Source organism: Cnephaeus nilssonii, assembly GCF_951640355.1.
Source record: "Cnephaeus nilssonii genome assembly, chromosome: 21".
Lineage (NCBI taxonomy): Eukaryota > Metazoa > Chordata > Mammalia > Chiroptera > Vespertilionidae > Cnephaeus > Cnephaeus nilssonii.
This window is the reverse complement of record NC_137092.1, coordinates 5,759,260-5,777,521: the sequence shown is the minus strand read 5'-3', so window position 1 is coordinate 5,777,521 and position 18,262 is coordinate 5,759,260. Positions and strand designations below refer to the sequence as shown.

The following is an 18,262-nucleotide window of genomic DNA, read 5'->3' as shown; positions in this document are numbered from 1 at the left end:
ACCTCTAAATGCAGAACTCGCACCGCACGCCAGCAGTTCCGCGCCCCTAGCAACCACCTGCGATTTAAAACGGAAGGACGACCTTTGTCCCGCCCTCCCCGGACCAACCACAGCCTGGCGGGGCAGCTCGCTGGACCAATCAGCTCAGCGGGAACTACCAACAACCAATAGGAGGCAGGCGCAGGGGGGCGGGCCGAAGGGGTCGCGGGCGCACGCGCAGTTGGGAGCAGGGCCTCGGTTCTGCGGCGGGTGTGCGGCTGCGAGGTGCCGGTGAACTCGTGTTGGCCCTCAAAGTCCCCGCGTAGCCGCTGCCGCCTTCTCCTGCCCTCGCCATGTTCCTCACCCGGTCCGAGTACGACAGGTCTGTACAGCGGGGAGAAATGGGGCTGGGGTTAGGGGTGGGCAGGCCAGGGGCCCAGCCTCGGCCTGGGTTCTGCCGTGTCATGGGGCGCCCCAGGAACCCGCGTTTGGCCCAGCGTGGGGATCTGCCCACCCCGCCGCCCGCTGTGAGTCCCCAAGCTAGACTTGTGCCCAGCCGGCCGCCCTGGCCCTCCCGCTGAGTCACTGCCGGCTCCTCACTGGGTGCGGAAGCGAGAAGCTCCGCTTTGTGCTTCGGGAAGAGGCTGAGGGGCGGTACTCCGACCTTTAACCCCGAGAAGGCCAGGGGTCACCCCCTTCCCAGTTCATCTTTTCGTGCTGCCTTCTTAGAAAAGGTAAACGTGCTGCCCGGAAGAAAAAGCAGCTGGAGAGTATTTACTGGGTTTGATCGTTTCAGCTCCCTTTTTCTTCGAGGAGAACCTCGTTTTCTGTTTCTTAGTCGTGGGAATAGAGCAGCCTTTCCTCCGATTCCTGGGACGTACAGTTTCTCAAAAGTTCGAAGGCGGTGCTGGCTGTGCCCGGATAGAGTCTGGAGTCTGATTTTATCGAGACGTGTTTAGAGTGGTTCTCAAAAGTTTCCTCCTCATGCTGATTCCACCAGCCCTAGGCTTTTCTTACTTTTTAACGAGTTTAAAGCAAGTTAATGTATGTTGAAGGCCAAATCTGGTTTCTAAATCAAAATCGAGATTGTTGTATTTATTTTTAAAAAACTTGCAGGGCTTGGAAATGTTAAGTCATGTTAAATTGCACATATGCTGCAGACATTTTTACTTTCAGTTTCTGTTTTGATCAGTTAAGTTTAAACATAACTCTCTCTTCCTCCTCCCCCCTCACCCCCACCTTTTTCTTCTTTAAGGCCAGGCAGATGTTTTCTTTCTCCTGGGAAGCTGGAGAAGCTGCCTTTATCAGTTATTCATAGACCCTGTCCAAAGTTTTATCACCCAGAACTACAACATTGTCCTTTTACTGACTCAGAAGATGTATGAGAAGTTTTAAAACTGACATCTTTTCCTACTGTCCTGTAAAATGACTCTGTTAGTCAATATTTCACTTCCAGAGCACTGAAGGTTTACTTAACATCTTTATTGCTGCTCATTTTTGTATCTTCCCAAGAAGAGCTAAAGTATAGTAAGTTTTATTTAAAACTTAGCCAAGGTACTTGGATGTTCACTGTGTACAAGGCACTGTTGTAGTTGCTGGTCATGCAGCAATGAACAGAGTCAAGATCGTTGCCCCATATGGAAGATTGTCTTTTAAAGAACTACTAGAGGCCCGGTGCACGAAATTCGTGTACAGGTAGGGTCCCTAGGCCTGGCTAGCGATCAGGGCCGATTGGGGGCTTAAGGCTGCTAGTTGGGGCCTTCCTTCATTCTGTGCTGCCCCCTGGTGGTCAGCGCACGTCATAGCGAGCGATCAAATTCCCGGTCTCCCGGTTGAACTCCCGAGGGGACACTTTGCATATTAGCCTTTTATAGATAGATAGATAGATAGATAGATAGATATAGATTGACAAAAGTAACTACAGGATGAATCAGAAATGTATTCATGTCGTTAGAGAAATTCGAATCAACACTGGGAGTTCAGTATTGGGGATCATGGAAAACTTCACCAAAGATCTGGTGTTTAAAATCTTGAAAAAGCAAGATTTTAATAAATATGGACAGTGAAAGTCAATAGTTTTGAGGTAGAGAATATAGGAGGTACAAAGAAGGGCAGTGGGCAAGCACAGTGCATATCTGGGAAATTCCAGTCTGTCTGGTACGTGATACATGTATGGTCATAGTGGGAGATATGAGGAAAATAGGATGGTGCTAGATAGTGCATGGTTTTTAATATGAAGTTAAGGAGTTTGGGTCTTATTCTGTAGATAACTGTGCCATAATTTTTGTTTTAAGAAGTTACATAGTCATAATTGTTTAATAGAGATTAATTGACTGGATTAGGGGAAAGAGTGAGTCAGTACCAGTTAGAAGGCTATTGTAATAGGTGAAAGGTAATGAGGGCATTGAGAATGGAAGAAAGAGAGTGTTGAGTTACTGTGTAGGAGGAATTGATATGAATTGATATTTCTTGGCATATGGTTGATACTAGAGGCCCGGTGCACAAATTCGTGCATGGTGGGGTCTCTTGGTGTGGCCTGCGGAGATCGGGTCCCAGCTCGCGCCCCTAACCTTGCAGTCCCGCAACCCTGCAGCCCAGTCGCCCTGCCTGGCACCCCGCCTTGGCCTGGCGCCGCCCCCTCACCTGTTACACCATCCTGCTGTGGTCCTGCGGTCCCACTCTTGTCAGGGCTGGCAGTGCCTCCACTGCTGCCTGCTGCCAGCACCACATCGCCGACGCCTGCCATGTTCTGCGCTGCCCCCTGGTGGTCAGTGCACATCATGCGAGCAGTTGAACTTGGGGTCTAACTACTGAGGGGACAATTTGCATATTAGGCTTTTATTATATAGGATGGGGAGGAATGAGTCCGGTCATTCATAACTTTCTATCTTGGGAAACTGGAAGATTGGAGGTGTTTAAAAGATTAAAATGCAGCAGGATTGGAAGGAGAAGGAGTTGATTTGCAAGGATGGTTGGATTTAAATAGATATTTCAGATTGGAAAATGTTGAATGTTTGGTGCTAAGGGGATATCCAAATGGAAATGCTCTGGAGGCATTTAGATTAGTATGGGAAGGGGTCAAACTGGTTATCGAGATTTGGAAGTAGGACTTGGTACTTGGCATAAATGAAATAACCCATGGAAACAGTAAAGTTTGAGAAGAGGTGTGAGAGCAGAGCCCCATATTAGGGAGGGCATAGTAATACCTCCCTAGAGTGAAGTTCCTATTAGGATGAAAATACTACATTGGACCAGTACTTTATACTTTCCAGAGTCCTGTTACACTCTCTGCAATTCAGGACTGGTTGTCTTATGACAGAGGCAGGATAGGGTTTGTTTTTTGTTTTTCCATTTGAGGGAATTAAAGCTAGTAAGTAGCAGAACTAGAACTTACCCACAGTTATGTTTGTTTATTTAAAAATTTAAAAAATATATATTTCTTTATTGATTTCAGAGAGGAAGGGAGAAGCTGAGAGAGAGATAGAAACATCAGTGATGAGAATCATTGATTGCCTGCCTCCTGCACGCCCCCTACTGGGGATCAAGCCCGCAATCCAGGCATGTGCCCTTGGCCAGAATTGAACGTGGGACCCTTCAGTCCGCAGGCTGATGCTCTATCCACTGAGCCAAACTGGCTAGGGCCAGTTAAATTTTTTTAAATCACTCGGACTTTTCTCCCAGTGATTAAAAAAAACTGTTCCTCAGAGTCCTAAACTTCCTTTTAAGAGACGTCAGGGATGTTACCTCTGGGGCCAACAGCTGGCTGGGGGATGGTGGGATTCTCCTTTACCCCTGATTTAGTCAAAATAATTCCCAGAGGCATTCTATGGAATAGTTTAAAGCCTGGTTTCTGTGTTCAGATTGCCTCAGTTCTAATTCCAGCTCTGCCTCTTACATGCTGAGTAATTTGGGGCAAATTACTTAACCTCTTTGTGTCTCAACTTCCTCATCTGTAAAATAGTATCTACCTTAGAATACTACTTCATAGGATTGTTTTGAGGATTAAGTGAGTTAAATCATTTAAAGGTTTGTAACAGTGCCAGGCATATAGTAGTTATGTAGTAAACTAGAGGCCCAGTGCATGATTGAATCATGCACGTGTAGGGTCCCCTACACGCTTTCGCTTTCGATCACGGGGGAGCTGGGTGCCTGTCCGCTGGTGCACCAGGCCTTTCAGAGGCCTCCGGCGCGACGAAGGCTTCTGAAAGACCTGGAGCCTGAGTGGATAGGCACCCAGCTCCCACACTTTTGCTTTCGATCGTGGGGGAGCTGGGTGCCTGTCCACTGGTGCACCAGGCCTGAGCGGACAGGCACCCAGCTCCCCCGCTTTTGATGGTCCGCGGTGAGACGTGAGCTCGCTGGCCCAATCGGCCACCCCGAGTCCCGCCCCCCCGCCTCCTGGCCAATCGTGGGCATAGCAAAGGTACAGTCAATTTGCATATTTGTCTATTATTAGGTAGGATGTCAACCTACATTATCTGTTTTATATTTTGGGGATTGAAATTTGTGCATGGGTAGGGTCCCTAGGCCTGGCCGGTGATCAGGGCTGATGGGGGCCTTCTGGCTGCCGGCCAGGGCCTTTCTTTGCTCCGTGACGCCCCATGGTGGTCAGCGCACATCATAGCAAGCGATTGAACAACTGGTCGAACGCCCAAGGGGATACTTTGCATATTAGCCTTTTATATATATAGATTTCTTTTAAAAGAAGAGTTTTTGATAAATTTGAAAACACTATGCTATGCTATGCTATGCTATGCTATGCTATACTATACTATACTATACATATCATGTCACATGTTTCAAAGTCCAGACTCCATAAACCAAGGATCATAACTATTTTCATTCATTAAAATTTTTAAAGTGCCCATTGTGTGCCGAAAGCTTTTCTAGCTAAGACCATTATTGATGCCTCTTCTCCATAGGAATTTCCAACAGACTGGAGCAAGGAAAGGTGCGGAGGTGTTTTAGAGAAAAGCAGTTTGGCATATAATTGGTATAAATACATATTGAGTGACTGAACTAGGTTTGGCTTTAGGAACTACACAGATCTCACTCAGTCTGCTGTTAAGGTAGCAATACTAATTCATACAAATAAAGACAGAAAACCTGTGACTGACTTTTACTAAGAAGTAAGATATTAACATCAAATGTATGCAATGGGAAGACAATAAGGATAAATGCTCGTTTTCTTGGGAATTGCCTGATAGTTTGGGGGGTGTGAACTTTTTAAAGGAGTTCCAGATTGAGGCAGAAGATCCGTGCTCTCCTTGGATCAGTTTGAAGTCTCTGGGAGTGGACAGAAGGGTTCTCTCTATAGTAGGGGTGAGGAACCTTTTTTTCTGCCAGGGCCATTTGGATATTTATAACATCATTCACGGGCCTTTCAAAATGATCAACGTAAAAATTAGCCTGCTGTATTTGGTCAAACATTTAATTAACTCACCCCCAATGCCTTGGCAGGGCCAGACCCAATGACTCTGCAGGCCTTATACAGTCCACAGGCCGGACTTTCCCCACCCCTGCTATATGGGCTGCATTCCTTGAAAAGCTGTTAATGTACCAAAAATAGAAAAAACAAAAAACAACTGCAGATCGTGTGGGAAAGGAGAATAATGATGGCGTGCACATCTTGTAGCCATTTGAACTAGATGTCAAGGAACTTGGGTTTAGAGTCTCTTTGCTTATTCTGATAAATTTTTAATACTTTTTTTTTCTTAATTATAGGGGTGTGAATACTTTTTCTCCTGAAGGAAGATTATTTCAAGTGGAATATGCTATTGAGGCTATAAAGGTATAGTATCAAATGGCATGGCTTTTGAAATTTCATGGCAATGTAACGCTTTGCTGGCAGACCATTTAGAGTAAATGTGTTTTCTCTATTCCTTTAGAAAATGTTCTTTATTTCCCTGTAACCACCACTATTAACCATTTTAGTAACAGTTTCAATCCCATTCCTAAAACCTATTTTAAAACTTTTTGAATAGATCACTGCTTCATAATCATGTAAGTGACCTTTTCTCAGTGGATTGGAGGCATATGTTTGTGTTGAGAATCTTGGCTATAAAGAGGAGGTTATAGAAGTCCAGAGTTAGCACCTGGGAGGTATTTTTAACAAATCGTTTAACTGACCACCTGCATTATTGGTAAGATTGTAAATTTACATCAGACTGAACAAGAGATGTGTTCTGTAACCTACTAACAAAATCAAATAGTTCAAACCCAGTATTCGAAAAATTAGTTAGAAAATAAGCTGAAGTTCTCATGGAGTAACTATATTTGTTGGGCTGTGGATGATCTAAATTCTGATTTCGGTTGTCCACGATAAGGCCCAGGCATCAGTATGAACTCCCCCCAGTGATTCTAATGTCTAGCAAGGGTTGAGAATCACCGGTCTAGTCCCGCCCTTCACTTGGTGCTTCAGTCACCTCTGTATCCCTACAAACAGCTTCTGTTTGTACAGTCTAGCAACAAAATATTTTCTCACTGTATAAATCATTCTGTTTGAAAATAGTTTGTGGTATTTTATAAATTTATCCTTATATTGAATCAAAAGTCTAACTTCCTGACGTTTCCTTTAATTGGTTCTAATTTTGCTCTTGAACCACACAGGATGTTTAAACCTCTTCCACAAGACATTTCCTCACGTGATTGAAGAGAGCTAGTGTGTTTCCTTTCAAGCTACCTCTTCTAGAAAGAGTGTGTTGGCGGAAATGGTTGTCTGAGAATCTGGAAAAGGGGGTTCTGGTTAGTCAGAGACGTACAAGTGAAGGAGGAAGCGTTGTGATAGATAGTGGGACAGAAAACGATGGGCCAGCTTCAAGTGCCTGTTTCTGTATCTGATCATCTTAGCCCTATATTGAAACCGTACATTACTGTGACGTACAAAGACTATCAGAATTCTACGCTGTGGCATTTATTTCGAGCCTCAGCTAAGACAACAGTTCTGCCCAGATGTGTAAACCTCAGTTGTGGGGGTTCTCCTTTAAGCTCCTTACCGCTAGCAATTTCTAGATGAGTTAGCGATAATGAGATGGTACCTGATCTCCCTGGCCCTAGGTTGGGCTAGGATAGATATAGTGATGTGGCCCTTAATGGATGTAATTTAACCTTTGTGAAATTCAGGCTCTTTGGTGTTTAAATTAGCCTGGCTGTTGCCTTGACAACTTATGAGTAGCTGATGAGAAAGTAGTTTGATAACTGTAAGGGTTTAGTAGTATGAAAGGAGCTGGAGAAATGACTAAATATGGCTGACAAGTAGAAACGGTCACTTGGAGGTACTGTACGGATGGCATGGGTGAGACATAGCTAACAGGAACAGGGGAATGCTTTTAGAGTAGGTTTCTTGGGGGAAGGAGTGGAAATCTATGTCAGTGTCAAAATTATTGTATTACACTGAGCATCTGGACATTGGTTACTTCTATTCGAATGAGTTACATTAAACACTACAAAGAGTCAGTTTAGATGTTCCCACTTGCCTCCCTCTCCCCAGTCCCCACCAAGGGGAGGGCTTGAAGTTAGGCAGAATTGTAATATAGACATATCTGGAGGTAAATGTAAGTGCACAAAAGAAAACTATCTTGATTTTGATATATTTTATAAAATAGCCTGTTCATGCAGGCATGTTAAGCATGTTATGCATAATGATTCATGGAATCCTTTGCAATAACAGGCCCCAGGAGTTGGTGCTCACACGGGCAGTCATTGCTTTGTAGACCTAACTAAAGATCATGGTAGTTCAGAGGAGAGGCACATAGTCTTGGAAGGCTTTATGCATGATGGGTGGATTTGGATAGGCAGGGAGACAGCATGGGCAGAGATGCAAGGGTAGGGGGATAACACAGCATGAGAAAATGGCTTGGGCTATACTTGAGGGATTTTGTTGGAAAATAATGAGTAATAAAGTTGGAAGAGAAAAGTGGGGTTAGGTTTTGAGGGCTCTGAAAGCTTATTTGAATTTGATGTTACAAGCAATATAGGGAGATAGTAGTTCTTCAGAGAAGCAGTGTAATAAAAATAGCATTTTACTGGATCTGTCAGGCCCTAAGAGGAATGATAGATAGGGAGAGAGAAATTAAAGATGGGAGACTGAGTAGGAGGCAATTGAAGTAAGGTAGGCAAGTAAGAATAATTAACATTTGTTGCTTGTTTATTATGTGCTAGGTTTCATTTTAAGCATTTTAATGTATTAATTGACCTTCCTCGATGTATTGTTATTATCTCGATTTTGCAGACAAGGAAACCGAGACAGAGGGATAGGTAACTAGGAGGGTGGCATGGAGATGGAGAGACAAAATTAAGCTATATTGACCTTGAAAAATTAGTATTTTTACCTCGGTGGTGGTATTTCCTTTTTCTTCTTTTAAAAGTAAATTATTTTTCTGGAGGTCGAATAGATTTGAGGAATATCTCCTTTTGGAACAGATCAAGATAGCAAAGGTGGCCCTGACCGGTTAAAGCGTCGGCAGGTTCGATCCCGGTCAAGGGCATGTACCTTGGTTGTGGGCACATCCCCAGTGGGGAGTGTGCAGGAGGCAGCTGATTGATGTTTCTCTCTCATCGATGTCTCTAACTCTCTATCCCTCTCCCTTTCTCTCTGTAAAAAATTAATAAAATATATATATTTTTAAAAAGATAGCAAAGGTGAAAAGAAACCAGGTCCAGAGAAAACATTAGAGTTTTATTACTTACTTGCCCACTATGTATAGAACTTTAGGATCTGCCCATCTCCAAAATATTGGCATTCAAGTTGATCATTTTTCAGATACTATCAAGACCTTATTGAACTTCCCCTTGAGAATTCTGTAAATCCGTGCTCTTGCCATCAACAGGAGCAATACATTACTGACAGGGGCTCCTTTTATGTGGACCAGCTATGGCTGATTGAAGGTCTGTCTTGTGACGATATACAGAAAGATTCCTGGTGAGTATGTGAGACTGTTCTTTGACCAGAACATGTTAACCATAATATGTTTCTCTTTAGCTTGGTTCTACAGCCATTGGTATCCAGACATCAGAGGGGGTGTGCCTAGCTGTGGAGAAGAGAATTACCTCCCCACTCATGGAGCCGAGCAGCATTGAGAAAATTGTAGAGATTGATGCTCACATAGGTAAGGAGCAGGGGAAAGCTGCTCTGTAGAATCTGGCCTGGGTTAATTAGTCTTCTTTGATGTTCCAAGGGAGGTTCATTACATGAAGGTCTTATTCCCTTGTTAGCCGTCGATTTCCAGGCAGTAGGCCAGTGTGCATAATATAGGAGTAGGAAGCAATTGTAGCGCCCACTTGCTCCCAGAAGTTCCTTTCTCCCTCACATTTAGACTGCAAATGTGATGGTTGGTGAAATACGTGAAGGTTGAATCAGGCCAGCTCCCTTTGATGGCTGGGTCTTTACTGATGCACAACATTAGCTCAGGTAAGAGGCCACCAGGAGCCGAGGATTCTGGTGAAGCAGAGGATGGTGTAGGAAGCTAGGGTGTTCACTAAGAAAAGAGGAATGCTAAGGATCTTCAGTGACTAAGCTTCAGAGAGTATAAGAATAATAGACTTTGACCAGGTCAGTCCTCGGCTTCTGTTTTCCGATTTATTTCTTTACTCCTTATCTTCCCCTACTTCCCTCCTTTTTCTCTGTTTCTGTTATAATTCCCCTTCCTTAGCTTCGGCATCATTATAGTGAGTAATTCTACTTATTTATAGCATGGCATTTTAGTTGGCTGTCTAAATTTTCTTAACCTATCTAGTCATCTAATGAAACATTGGTAAAATAATTAATTGCTGGGAGGCATCAGAACCAAATGGCATGACAACTCTGGGAGTTTGACAATCTCTTTCATAGATATAGAAACAGATTCAGTTTTTTAAGATTAGGACATTGTGACAACTTCATCTCAGGGCACCTGTCTTTGTAGGTAGGTCAGTGTCATTTCAGTCAACAGACTGAGAGCCTGCTATGTGCCACCCATTGTGCTAGCCACCAGGGATACAGAGGAATGAGACATGGTCCTTGTGTTCTGGAAGCATACAGTCTACTCCTGGGCGTTGACATGCAAATAAGTAAATGCAGTTAAGTGCCCTAGGTATTAAGAAAGGCTGTTTATGTGCTCAGAAGGGGGACAAAGGTGGAAATAATTAGTTTTGCTGAGGCCAGTGGTAGTGGGGCTTTCAGAAAAGGTGATGCCTGAGCTGAGTTGATTCTACAAGATAAGGAAGTTTTACCAAGTGAACAAACGCCCACTATAGCAGAGCATTCTGGTTAGAGGGAATAGAAATGAGCAGAGCCTTGTGTAAAGGGAAAATGCCCTGGCACAGCAGTTTGCTATGACTGGGAGGTGGATGGGCTGTGGCTAGCAATGAGTCTGGGATCCGACGGCGGAAGTCCTTCTTACCAGGAAGTTCTTACCATTCGAAAAAGTTAAACTTGATCCTTTTGCTTTAATGGGAAAGGCTTTAAGCCCTGAGGTAATACCCCGGTAGGGTTTTAGAAAGACCATTCTGGTAACAATGTTGAAGGGAGAGTGAAGGGGACTGAGACGAGGCGGGGCGAGCAGGTAAGAAATTATTTTTAATCCAAAAAGAGATGAGGGCTTTAACCAAGGCCGTGGCCAGAGGTAAGGACTAATGCCAGACGGGTTAATCACATAGAGTTTGGTAGAATTTGCAATCTGATTGGCTGTGGAGGCCAAGGAAGCAGATGGAGTCTGATTTGAGTCTTCGGTATATCCAAGTAGATATATCAAGGGAGTCATTGGCTTTATGGGTCTGAAACATGGGAGTGAGACCTGGGCTGGAGACTTGGATTTGAGTCATGGCATGTAAAGGAACAGCCATAAGCTCATTATTTGGAACATCAGGCAAACTTCCCCTCCAGTATACTAGTTGGCTTGGGTATGGCCAGGGAAATGAAAGGCTTTGATTTTATTCTAGGGTCTTTCATCGAAGCTCACCGTAAGGTGGCTATTTGTTTCCGTATATCTCTTGTTGGAGTGTTGGTGTTTGCTTAGTTTGAAAGGGCATCATGGTCTACAAAGAGTGCTAAAGGGAAGCTTATAGATGTAATATGTGGGAATTCATGTTTGATTAGCTGTTCTTCTCTGTCTTCTACCTTAACAGCTGGACTTCTGTGCCATTGTGGATGGTTTTTTATTTGTTTGTAATATAATTATACTTGGAGTTCAGAGCAGATAATTTCCCATCTGATCTCGTGGGTATATTGCTGTGGGGCTGCTGAATGGCGCCATGGTTCCACTCCAGAATCTCGGTATTTCCTGAGTGGATGAAAGAGCTCTACAAGGATTGGCCGCTGGGTCACTGTTGCTTTTACATTACAGGTTGTGCCATGAGTGGGCTAATTGCTGATGCTAAGACTTTAATTGATAAAGCCAGAGTGGAGACACAGGTAAAATTAGCATCATCTCTTCTTTTTACCATGGTGCTTGAGTTCCTGTTTAGAGTTGCTATAGCTGTGTGGGCTGTATTGCAGGTATCTGTGTTAGCAGATACAGCTCCTGGGCGTGATTTGGGTAGAATCCCTAGTTACAACTTTCAGAGGCTTGGAGTCTAGCCACCCAACCATTGCAGCTGTAAGGAAGCCCTGGTAAACAGTGCTGACAGTCTCTTGCTTCTTTTTGGTGTGCCTTCTATAAAGCAAGCATCACACTGCATTCTGCTCCCTAATTGACTTTCTGTGGGAGCACCATAGCAGGAGGTAAGCACAGCTAAAGGACATTGTCCCCCCAGCTGCCTTTGCTGCTGGGCTTGCACATAGCAGCTCTCCTGTGGTGAGTAATGAGAGGTACCAGGTGACAAATGCTGGTGAGGAACACTGATTTATTTTTTAACTGAGCACCTGCTGCCTGGAGAGCAGACTAGGAAGAAAACAATACGTGATGGGGAAATTTTTTGCACTTATTTGCAAGTTTGCTGTCAGTACTTATGTGAGAATAATCTAAACACTGACAGAACGATAAGATAGGCCAGGCGTCCTCAAACTACGGCCCGCGGACCACATACGGCCCGCCGAGGACATTTATTCGGCCCGCCGGGTGTTTTTGCCGTTTTGTTTTTTTATTTCAAAATAAGATATGTGCAGTGTGCATAGGAATTTGTTCATGGTTGGTGGTTTTTTTTTTTTTTTAAACTATAGTCCGGCCCTCCAATGGTCTGAGGGACAGTGAACTGGCCCCCTGTTTAAAAAGTTTGAGGACCCCTGAGATAGGCAAAGTGGCACTCAGCTATTAGCGTTCACTTTGTGAAAAGACTAACTTGGTGCTGTGAGGGGTTAACTGTTTTTCTAGGGAACAGTCCTCCAGTCCAGCATTACTTGGAATCCTTTTGGTAAAAGCTTATCTCCAGAGCTATTTCTCCTCCTCTCATCTTGTCCCAAGCATTGGAGTTTAGTGTTAAGGAAAACACCCTGGAGCTTGAAACTTCCGTTTCCAAGCGCAGTTCAAGGGGCGGGGGGCGGGGCATGTGTAGTGGGCTGATGGGACTGGGCTGCTTTACTGCACTGCTTATATGGAAGGTAGACCATGCTTTGCTCCTCTTCCAGAACCATTGGTTCACCTACAATGAGACGATGACGGTGGAGAGTGTGACCCAGGCTGTGTCCAATCTGGCTCTGCAGTTTGGAGAGGAAGATGCAGATCCCGGTGCCATGGTGAGTGTGAAGCTGTGTTAAGTTTTCTTGCTGTTCTTTGGGACCAATTATCTTAATACCTTTTTTTTTTTTTTTGGTTCTAGTCTCGTCCCTTTGGAGTAGCACTGTTATTTGGAGGAGTTGATGAGAAAGGACCTCAGCTGTAAGAACCATTTTGCCGTATTTTTCCTGCTGCTTTTCTGGGAGAATTATTTTAATTTGGGGTGGAGACTGGTAGTTTAAATCAACTGAGAAAATTATTGTAGTTATAAAAAGTGAAGGGCTTTTAACTCGGTAAAGTTCAGTGTTTCTATGCTGTTTATACAAAGACAGATTTGGGGATCCTCTGGAGAACTCCCCTATTGGATCCAGTGCTCATTCTTTGTTACTGTAGTCAGAGGGTGGGCTTTGGAGCTTTGCTTTGGAATTTTGACCCAATCCCTGTCCTCAAATATTAAGATAGGCATACCCAAGTGCCAAATTTACATACACTGTACTTCCTTCTAAATCCCCCTTTTAAAGAGGCTCTTAGTATTCTTAAACACTTTTTAAAAGATTTGGTTTCTCCAGGCATAGAACATCTTTTTGATCTGTGCCTCCATATTCCGGTGGGATTTTCTGACTGCAGGCCAAGCACGTATATTTTTTAGGACATGTTTGTTCCATAAAATGCCACCGCTCTTAGCATTTTAATCCTCTTCTTTTGGGGCATTTTGCAGGTTTCATATGGACCCATCTGGGACCTTTGTACAGTGTGATGCTCGAGCAATTGGCTCTGCTTCAGAGGGTGCCCAGAGCTCCTTGCAAGAAGTTTACCACAAGGTAACTAAGCAATCCCACTTGTGGTATGTACCACGTCTATACTGGTAACAGTTCTCACCTTTATTATTTTTTAAATCAAGGTGTAACTTACATACAATAAAGTGTAGAGGCAGAGTTCTGACAATTGTACATGCCCTTGCCTGCACTGTCTAGGTCCAGGAACTCTGTCACCACCAGGATGCTTGTCTCCTCTCCAGTCCGTCTCCCTCCCTCCCTTGCAGTCACGCTCACTACCATCGATTAGTTTTGTTGGTTCTTGTACTATTTATAAATGGAATCATACAGTTTGTATTTTTGTGTCTGCCTTATTTTTGTGCAACATGCTGCTTTTGATCCATTCACGTTTTTGCACACATCAGTAGTGTCTCCTTATTGCTGAGTGGAGTGCGACGGCATAGATGGGTAGTTTGTTTATCCGTGCTCTTCACAGCTCTACCGAACAGGTTATCCTTCCTAGTCTGCCTCTTGAAGCAAGTGGGCATTTGGTACTTTTTGTCTCTGTGGGAGGGGAAGACGTGGTAACTTGTTGTGGTTGAAGGCCGGTTCATACAGGGATCCCTGCTCATATCAACCCCTAATAGTACTGGTTTCACGTTTGCAGGAAATAGGGTACAAAAGGTAATAAAAAAGAGCAGGTTTTCTAAACCATTGGGCTAGATCATTTAGGAATTATTATTTAGAGGATATCACCAATATTATCTTGCTTCTAAATCAAAAGAAGAAAACTAGAGAAGCATAGTCCTTTCCCCTTCTTCAAAGATGAAAGTTGGTGACTTTGTTCTGGCTCAAAATAAGACCTTTTTCTCTGAGTAAATGTATTCTACTTATTTACCACTAACTTGAATTATGAAGAAACTTGTAATGCGCTGTACTTACTGATGTTTGATTTGTTAATATTTGCTAAATCATTTCTTCAGGGAGGCCTGGGGGGCTCTGAAGGAAGGCGGGCTTATGTACAGTTAATGGCTACTCTTCCTCCTCTCTTTGTTTCAAGTCTATGACTCTGAAAGAAGCCATCAAGTCCTCACTCATCATCCTCAAACAAGTAATGGAGGAGAAGCTGAATGCAACTAACATAGAGGTATTTCGGTTTTACTGCTTTTTGTTCAGTATCTTAGCTCCTGTTGCTGAAGGTTGAATAGATCAAGAAAAGCACAGTTTTGTATGCTCAGGACTTAAGAAGTTACTGATATCTTTTGAATAAGCAACTTTAGTAAAGCAGTAACGGTAGAAGCCGGAAGTCGATGAGTTACAGAGTGAAAGGGAGCTGATGAAATGGACCAAACAAGATCTGCTGATTCCTCAAGACGTATTGACAGCAGAAGGTAGCGTTAAAGAAAAGGACTTCTGTCTCTTTAAGAAAGGGGAAGAACTTGAAAATACTTTGTGGACTGAGAAGAAACTAGTGGGTAGAAAAATGTTAAATAAAAACAGGTTAGATAGTGATGGAAAAGTTCTGGAAGAGGGAAGTAATGGTACAAATGAAGGAGTTGGTTCTGAAAAGTAGAATTCATTCAGTTTTGTATGTATTAAAGACCCATTGTATGCCATGTACAACGATAGATACCAGGGATACAGACACAGAAAATCCAATTGCCATGCAAGTTGTATACTGTGTAGTGTAGAGGACATACAGATAATAACAGCTTGGGGTGACAGCAGTAAGAATGGATTGTCACAAGAACATATAACTTAACACTGGGGCATTGGGCAAGCTCCTGAATGAGGTGATGCCTGGAGAAAGGACGAGAAGGGTATTCCAGGAAGAGGGAACAGCCATGTGCAAAAGGCCTTAAGATCCTATATAATAAAAGCCTAATATGCTAAGTGTCCGGTTATCTGGTCGTCCGGTCAACCAATCAAAGTGTAATATGCTAATGATATGCTAAGGGCACTCAACCGCTCGCTATGACATGCACTGACCACAAGGGGGGCAGACAGTTGACCGGTTGACCAGTCACTATGATGTGCACTGACCACCAGAGGTCAGATGCTCCGACTGGTAGGTTAGCTTGCTGCTGGGGTCCAGCCGATCGGGACTGAGCTAGAAAGGCTGGACACGTTCTGGAGCCCTCCCGTGGTCCCTCCCTGGCTGGCCAACCTCCCGCATCCGTCCCTGGCCTTGATTGTACACCGGTGGGGTCCCTCAGCCTGGCCTGTGCCCTCTCACAATCCAGAAATGCCCTCGGGGGATGTCAGAGAGCTGGTTTTGGCCCCATCCCGCTCAACACAGGAGCCGCCCCCCTGGTGGTCAGTGCTGATTATTACTAATAACTTAAGTCACAACTGAATTCCTGTCATCTATATATATAAAAAAGCCTAAGCAACCTTCCGACTGGTAGCTATGATGCACACTGACCACCAGGGGGCAGACGCTCAACGCAGGAGCTGCTGAGCTGTGATGATGTGGCACCCGGAACCAGAGAGGAGGGAGCCCAATTCTGGGGTGCTTCACCGGAGAACCGTCCTCTCGCAATCCAGGACTCCTCAGGGGATGTCGGAGAGCCGCTTTGCCCTGATACCTGCAGGCCAGGCCAAGGGACCCCACTGGGGCACGAATCTGTGCACCGGGCCTCTAGTTGTTAATAAAATCTTTTCCTGGCCAGTCCTCTTTAAAAAAACAAAACATTTTTATTAAGTTGCCATATGGACAATTTTTTTTTTGTTGTTTTTTTTTGCACATGTGGGAGCCAATCTCTGATGGGGGAAAGGCTAGAGAGAGATCTCTTTGTCATCAAGCCTTTCCCAGCTCCTATATAATATATGTGGCAGAGTCAGGCCCATCATATGGACAATTTTAAAGAGAATACCTAACAATGATAGTTAACAATTAGTTATTGGGTGCTTATTATAATGTTCTAGGCACTGTTCTAAGCACTTTGCATATATTAACACTTTTTTTCCCCATGGATTTTTTTTAATATATATATATTATTGATTTTTTTACAGAGAGGAAGGGAGAGGGATAGAGAGTTAGAAACATCGATGAGAGAGAAACATCGATCAGCTGCCCCCTGCACACCCACTACTGGGAATGTGCCCGCAACCAAGGTACATGCCCTTGACTGGAATTGAACCTGGGACCCTTCATTCCGCAGGCCAATGCTCTATCCACTGAGCCAAACTGGTTAGGGCTCCCCATGGATTTTAAAAAAAAATGTTTTTATTGATTTTAGAGAGAGGGAGGGAAAGGGCGGGGAGAGAGAGCGAGAAACATCAATGTGAAAAAAACATTGATCAGTTGCCTCCCATATGTGCCCTGACTGGGGACCAAACCCCTAACCTGGATATGTGCCCTGACTGGGAATTGAAATGACAACCTTACGGTGCATGGCGACACTCAACCAACTGAACTACACTGGCAGACTATTAACATTTAATCATCATAATTATTCCATGAAGTAGGTGCTAGTATTATCCCCATTTTACCGATGAAAATTGAGGCACAAAGTGGCCAGGTCATCCGAGGTCACATACAGAAACTCAGCTTGCATGTGTGTAAATAAGCTTTTCTAAAGGAATCTTTAACAGAAAAATACACTGACTCCATGTCAGTGGCTGCTGCTTTCGTGATCCTTGTTGAAGTAATTTCAAGACGTGACCATGACACCAGGCATTTGGTTAACTAAGATGTGTGGGTTAACCTCCAAATAGAAAATTTGGCCAACGAGAATTTTTATTTTGGAGCCAGAGAACTATTTTCAGAAGCTGCTGCCGGAAAGGATATCCCTGGGACAGCAGATCCCTGAGGTCCTAGTGACCAGCTGCATCACCAGCACAGTCCCGCTTATTAACCCTTCACTGTTTTCTTGCAGCTAGCCACCGTGCAGCCTGGCCAGAATTTCCACATGTTCACAAAGGAGGAACTTGAAGAGGTCATCAAGGACATTTAAGGAATGTGATCCTCAGAGCTTCTCTGGGACAATTTCAGTTCTCCTGGTTGCCCTTAACTTTTATTTCCAACTTCTAGTCCTTGGGAAACCTGCAGCGTATGTGCTTTTTTTTATGATGTCTGTACATAAAGGCAGTTCCAAAATAAAGAAAAACTTAAAGTATTTGTTAATAGAGTATTCTCTTCTAATGCAGTCTTTTGTTCACAATGCTTATGTTAGGGGTCAAAAATGATAGTGGTATCCATATCCCTATCCTCTCAGAACATCTATTCACAACAGAGTAACTCTATCATGAGTCCGTGGGTGCTGGCAGTGAACTCAAAACTAATCCAGATCCTCCCAGTGGCTTAAGGTATTAATACCACTGTAAACCCATTTCGGTCCTGTAGTTAATCTTAAGTAAGTAGGTATTTTTGCTGCTTTCCTTATATGAGGGAGATGCTGCTAATTGACCATCAAAAGAACATGTTTTGAGGTCCTCCCCAAACACTGATAGGTTGGAGTAAGCCAGCAACAGTGTTATAACAGTGTTGTTCTGGGATCTTAACAGACAATTGGGAATTTTTATATATATATCCTATATAATAAAAGCCTAATATGCTAAGTGTCCATCGACCAGTTGGCCATTCAACCAATCAAAGTGCAATATGCTAATGATATGCTAAGGCCGCTCATCCGCTTGCTATGACATGCACTGACCACCGGGGGGGGGGGGGCAGAGGTTCCAACCAGTAGGTTAGCTTGCTGCTGGGGTCTGGCCAATCAGGACTGCGAGAGAGAGGCCAGACACGCCCTGAAGCCCTCCCACATCCCCTCCCTGCTTGGCCAACCTCCCGTGTCTCTCACCAGCCCCGATCATGCACCGGTGGGGACCCTTAGCTTGGCCTGCACCCTCTCACAATCCGGGACCCTTTGGGATGTCGGAGAGCTGGTTTTGGTC

General features: G+C 44.1%; 1 protein-coding gene across 1 annotated transcript; it reads left to right on the top strand.

The window, feature by feature from the left end:
* Positions 1-211: 211 nt before the first annotated feature.
* PSMA5 (proteasome 20S subunit alpha 5) lies at positions 212-17,484 on the top strand. The gene is made up of 9 exons (XM_079761577.1): positions 212-361; positions 5,704-5,770; positions 8,960-9,086; positions 11,301-11,368; positions 12,521-12,628; positions 12,712-12,770; positions 13,327-13,429; positions 14,424-14,510; positions 17,245-17,484. The coding sequence occupies exons 1-9, from the start codon at positions 333-335 to the stop codon at positions 17,320-17,322; spliced, it is 726 nt and encodes a 241-aa protein (XP_079617703.1). The 5' UTR covers positions 212-332; the 3' UTR covers positions 17,323-17,484.
* The last annotated feature ends 778 nt before the right edge of the window (positions 17,485-18,262 follow it).

Bases quoted from the DNA above. Each gene is read 5' to 3' on its own strand.
- PSMA5 (XM_079761577.1), top strand. From the start codon at position 333: ATGTTCCTCACCCGGTCCGAGTACGACAG. The intron at 13,430-14,423 runs GTAACTAAGCAA...CTTTGTTTCAAG, and splicing joins TGCAAGAAGTTTACCACAAG to TCTATGACTCTGAAAGAAGC. The intron at 14,511-17,244 runs GTATTTCGGTTT...GTTTTCTTGCAG, and splicing joins TGAATGCAACTAACATAGAG to CTAGCCACCGTGCAGCCTGG.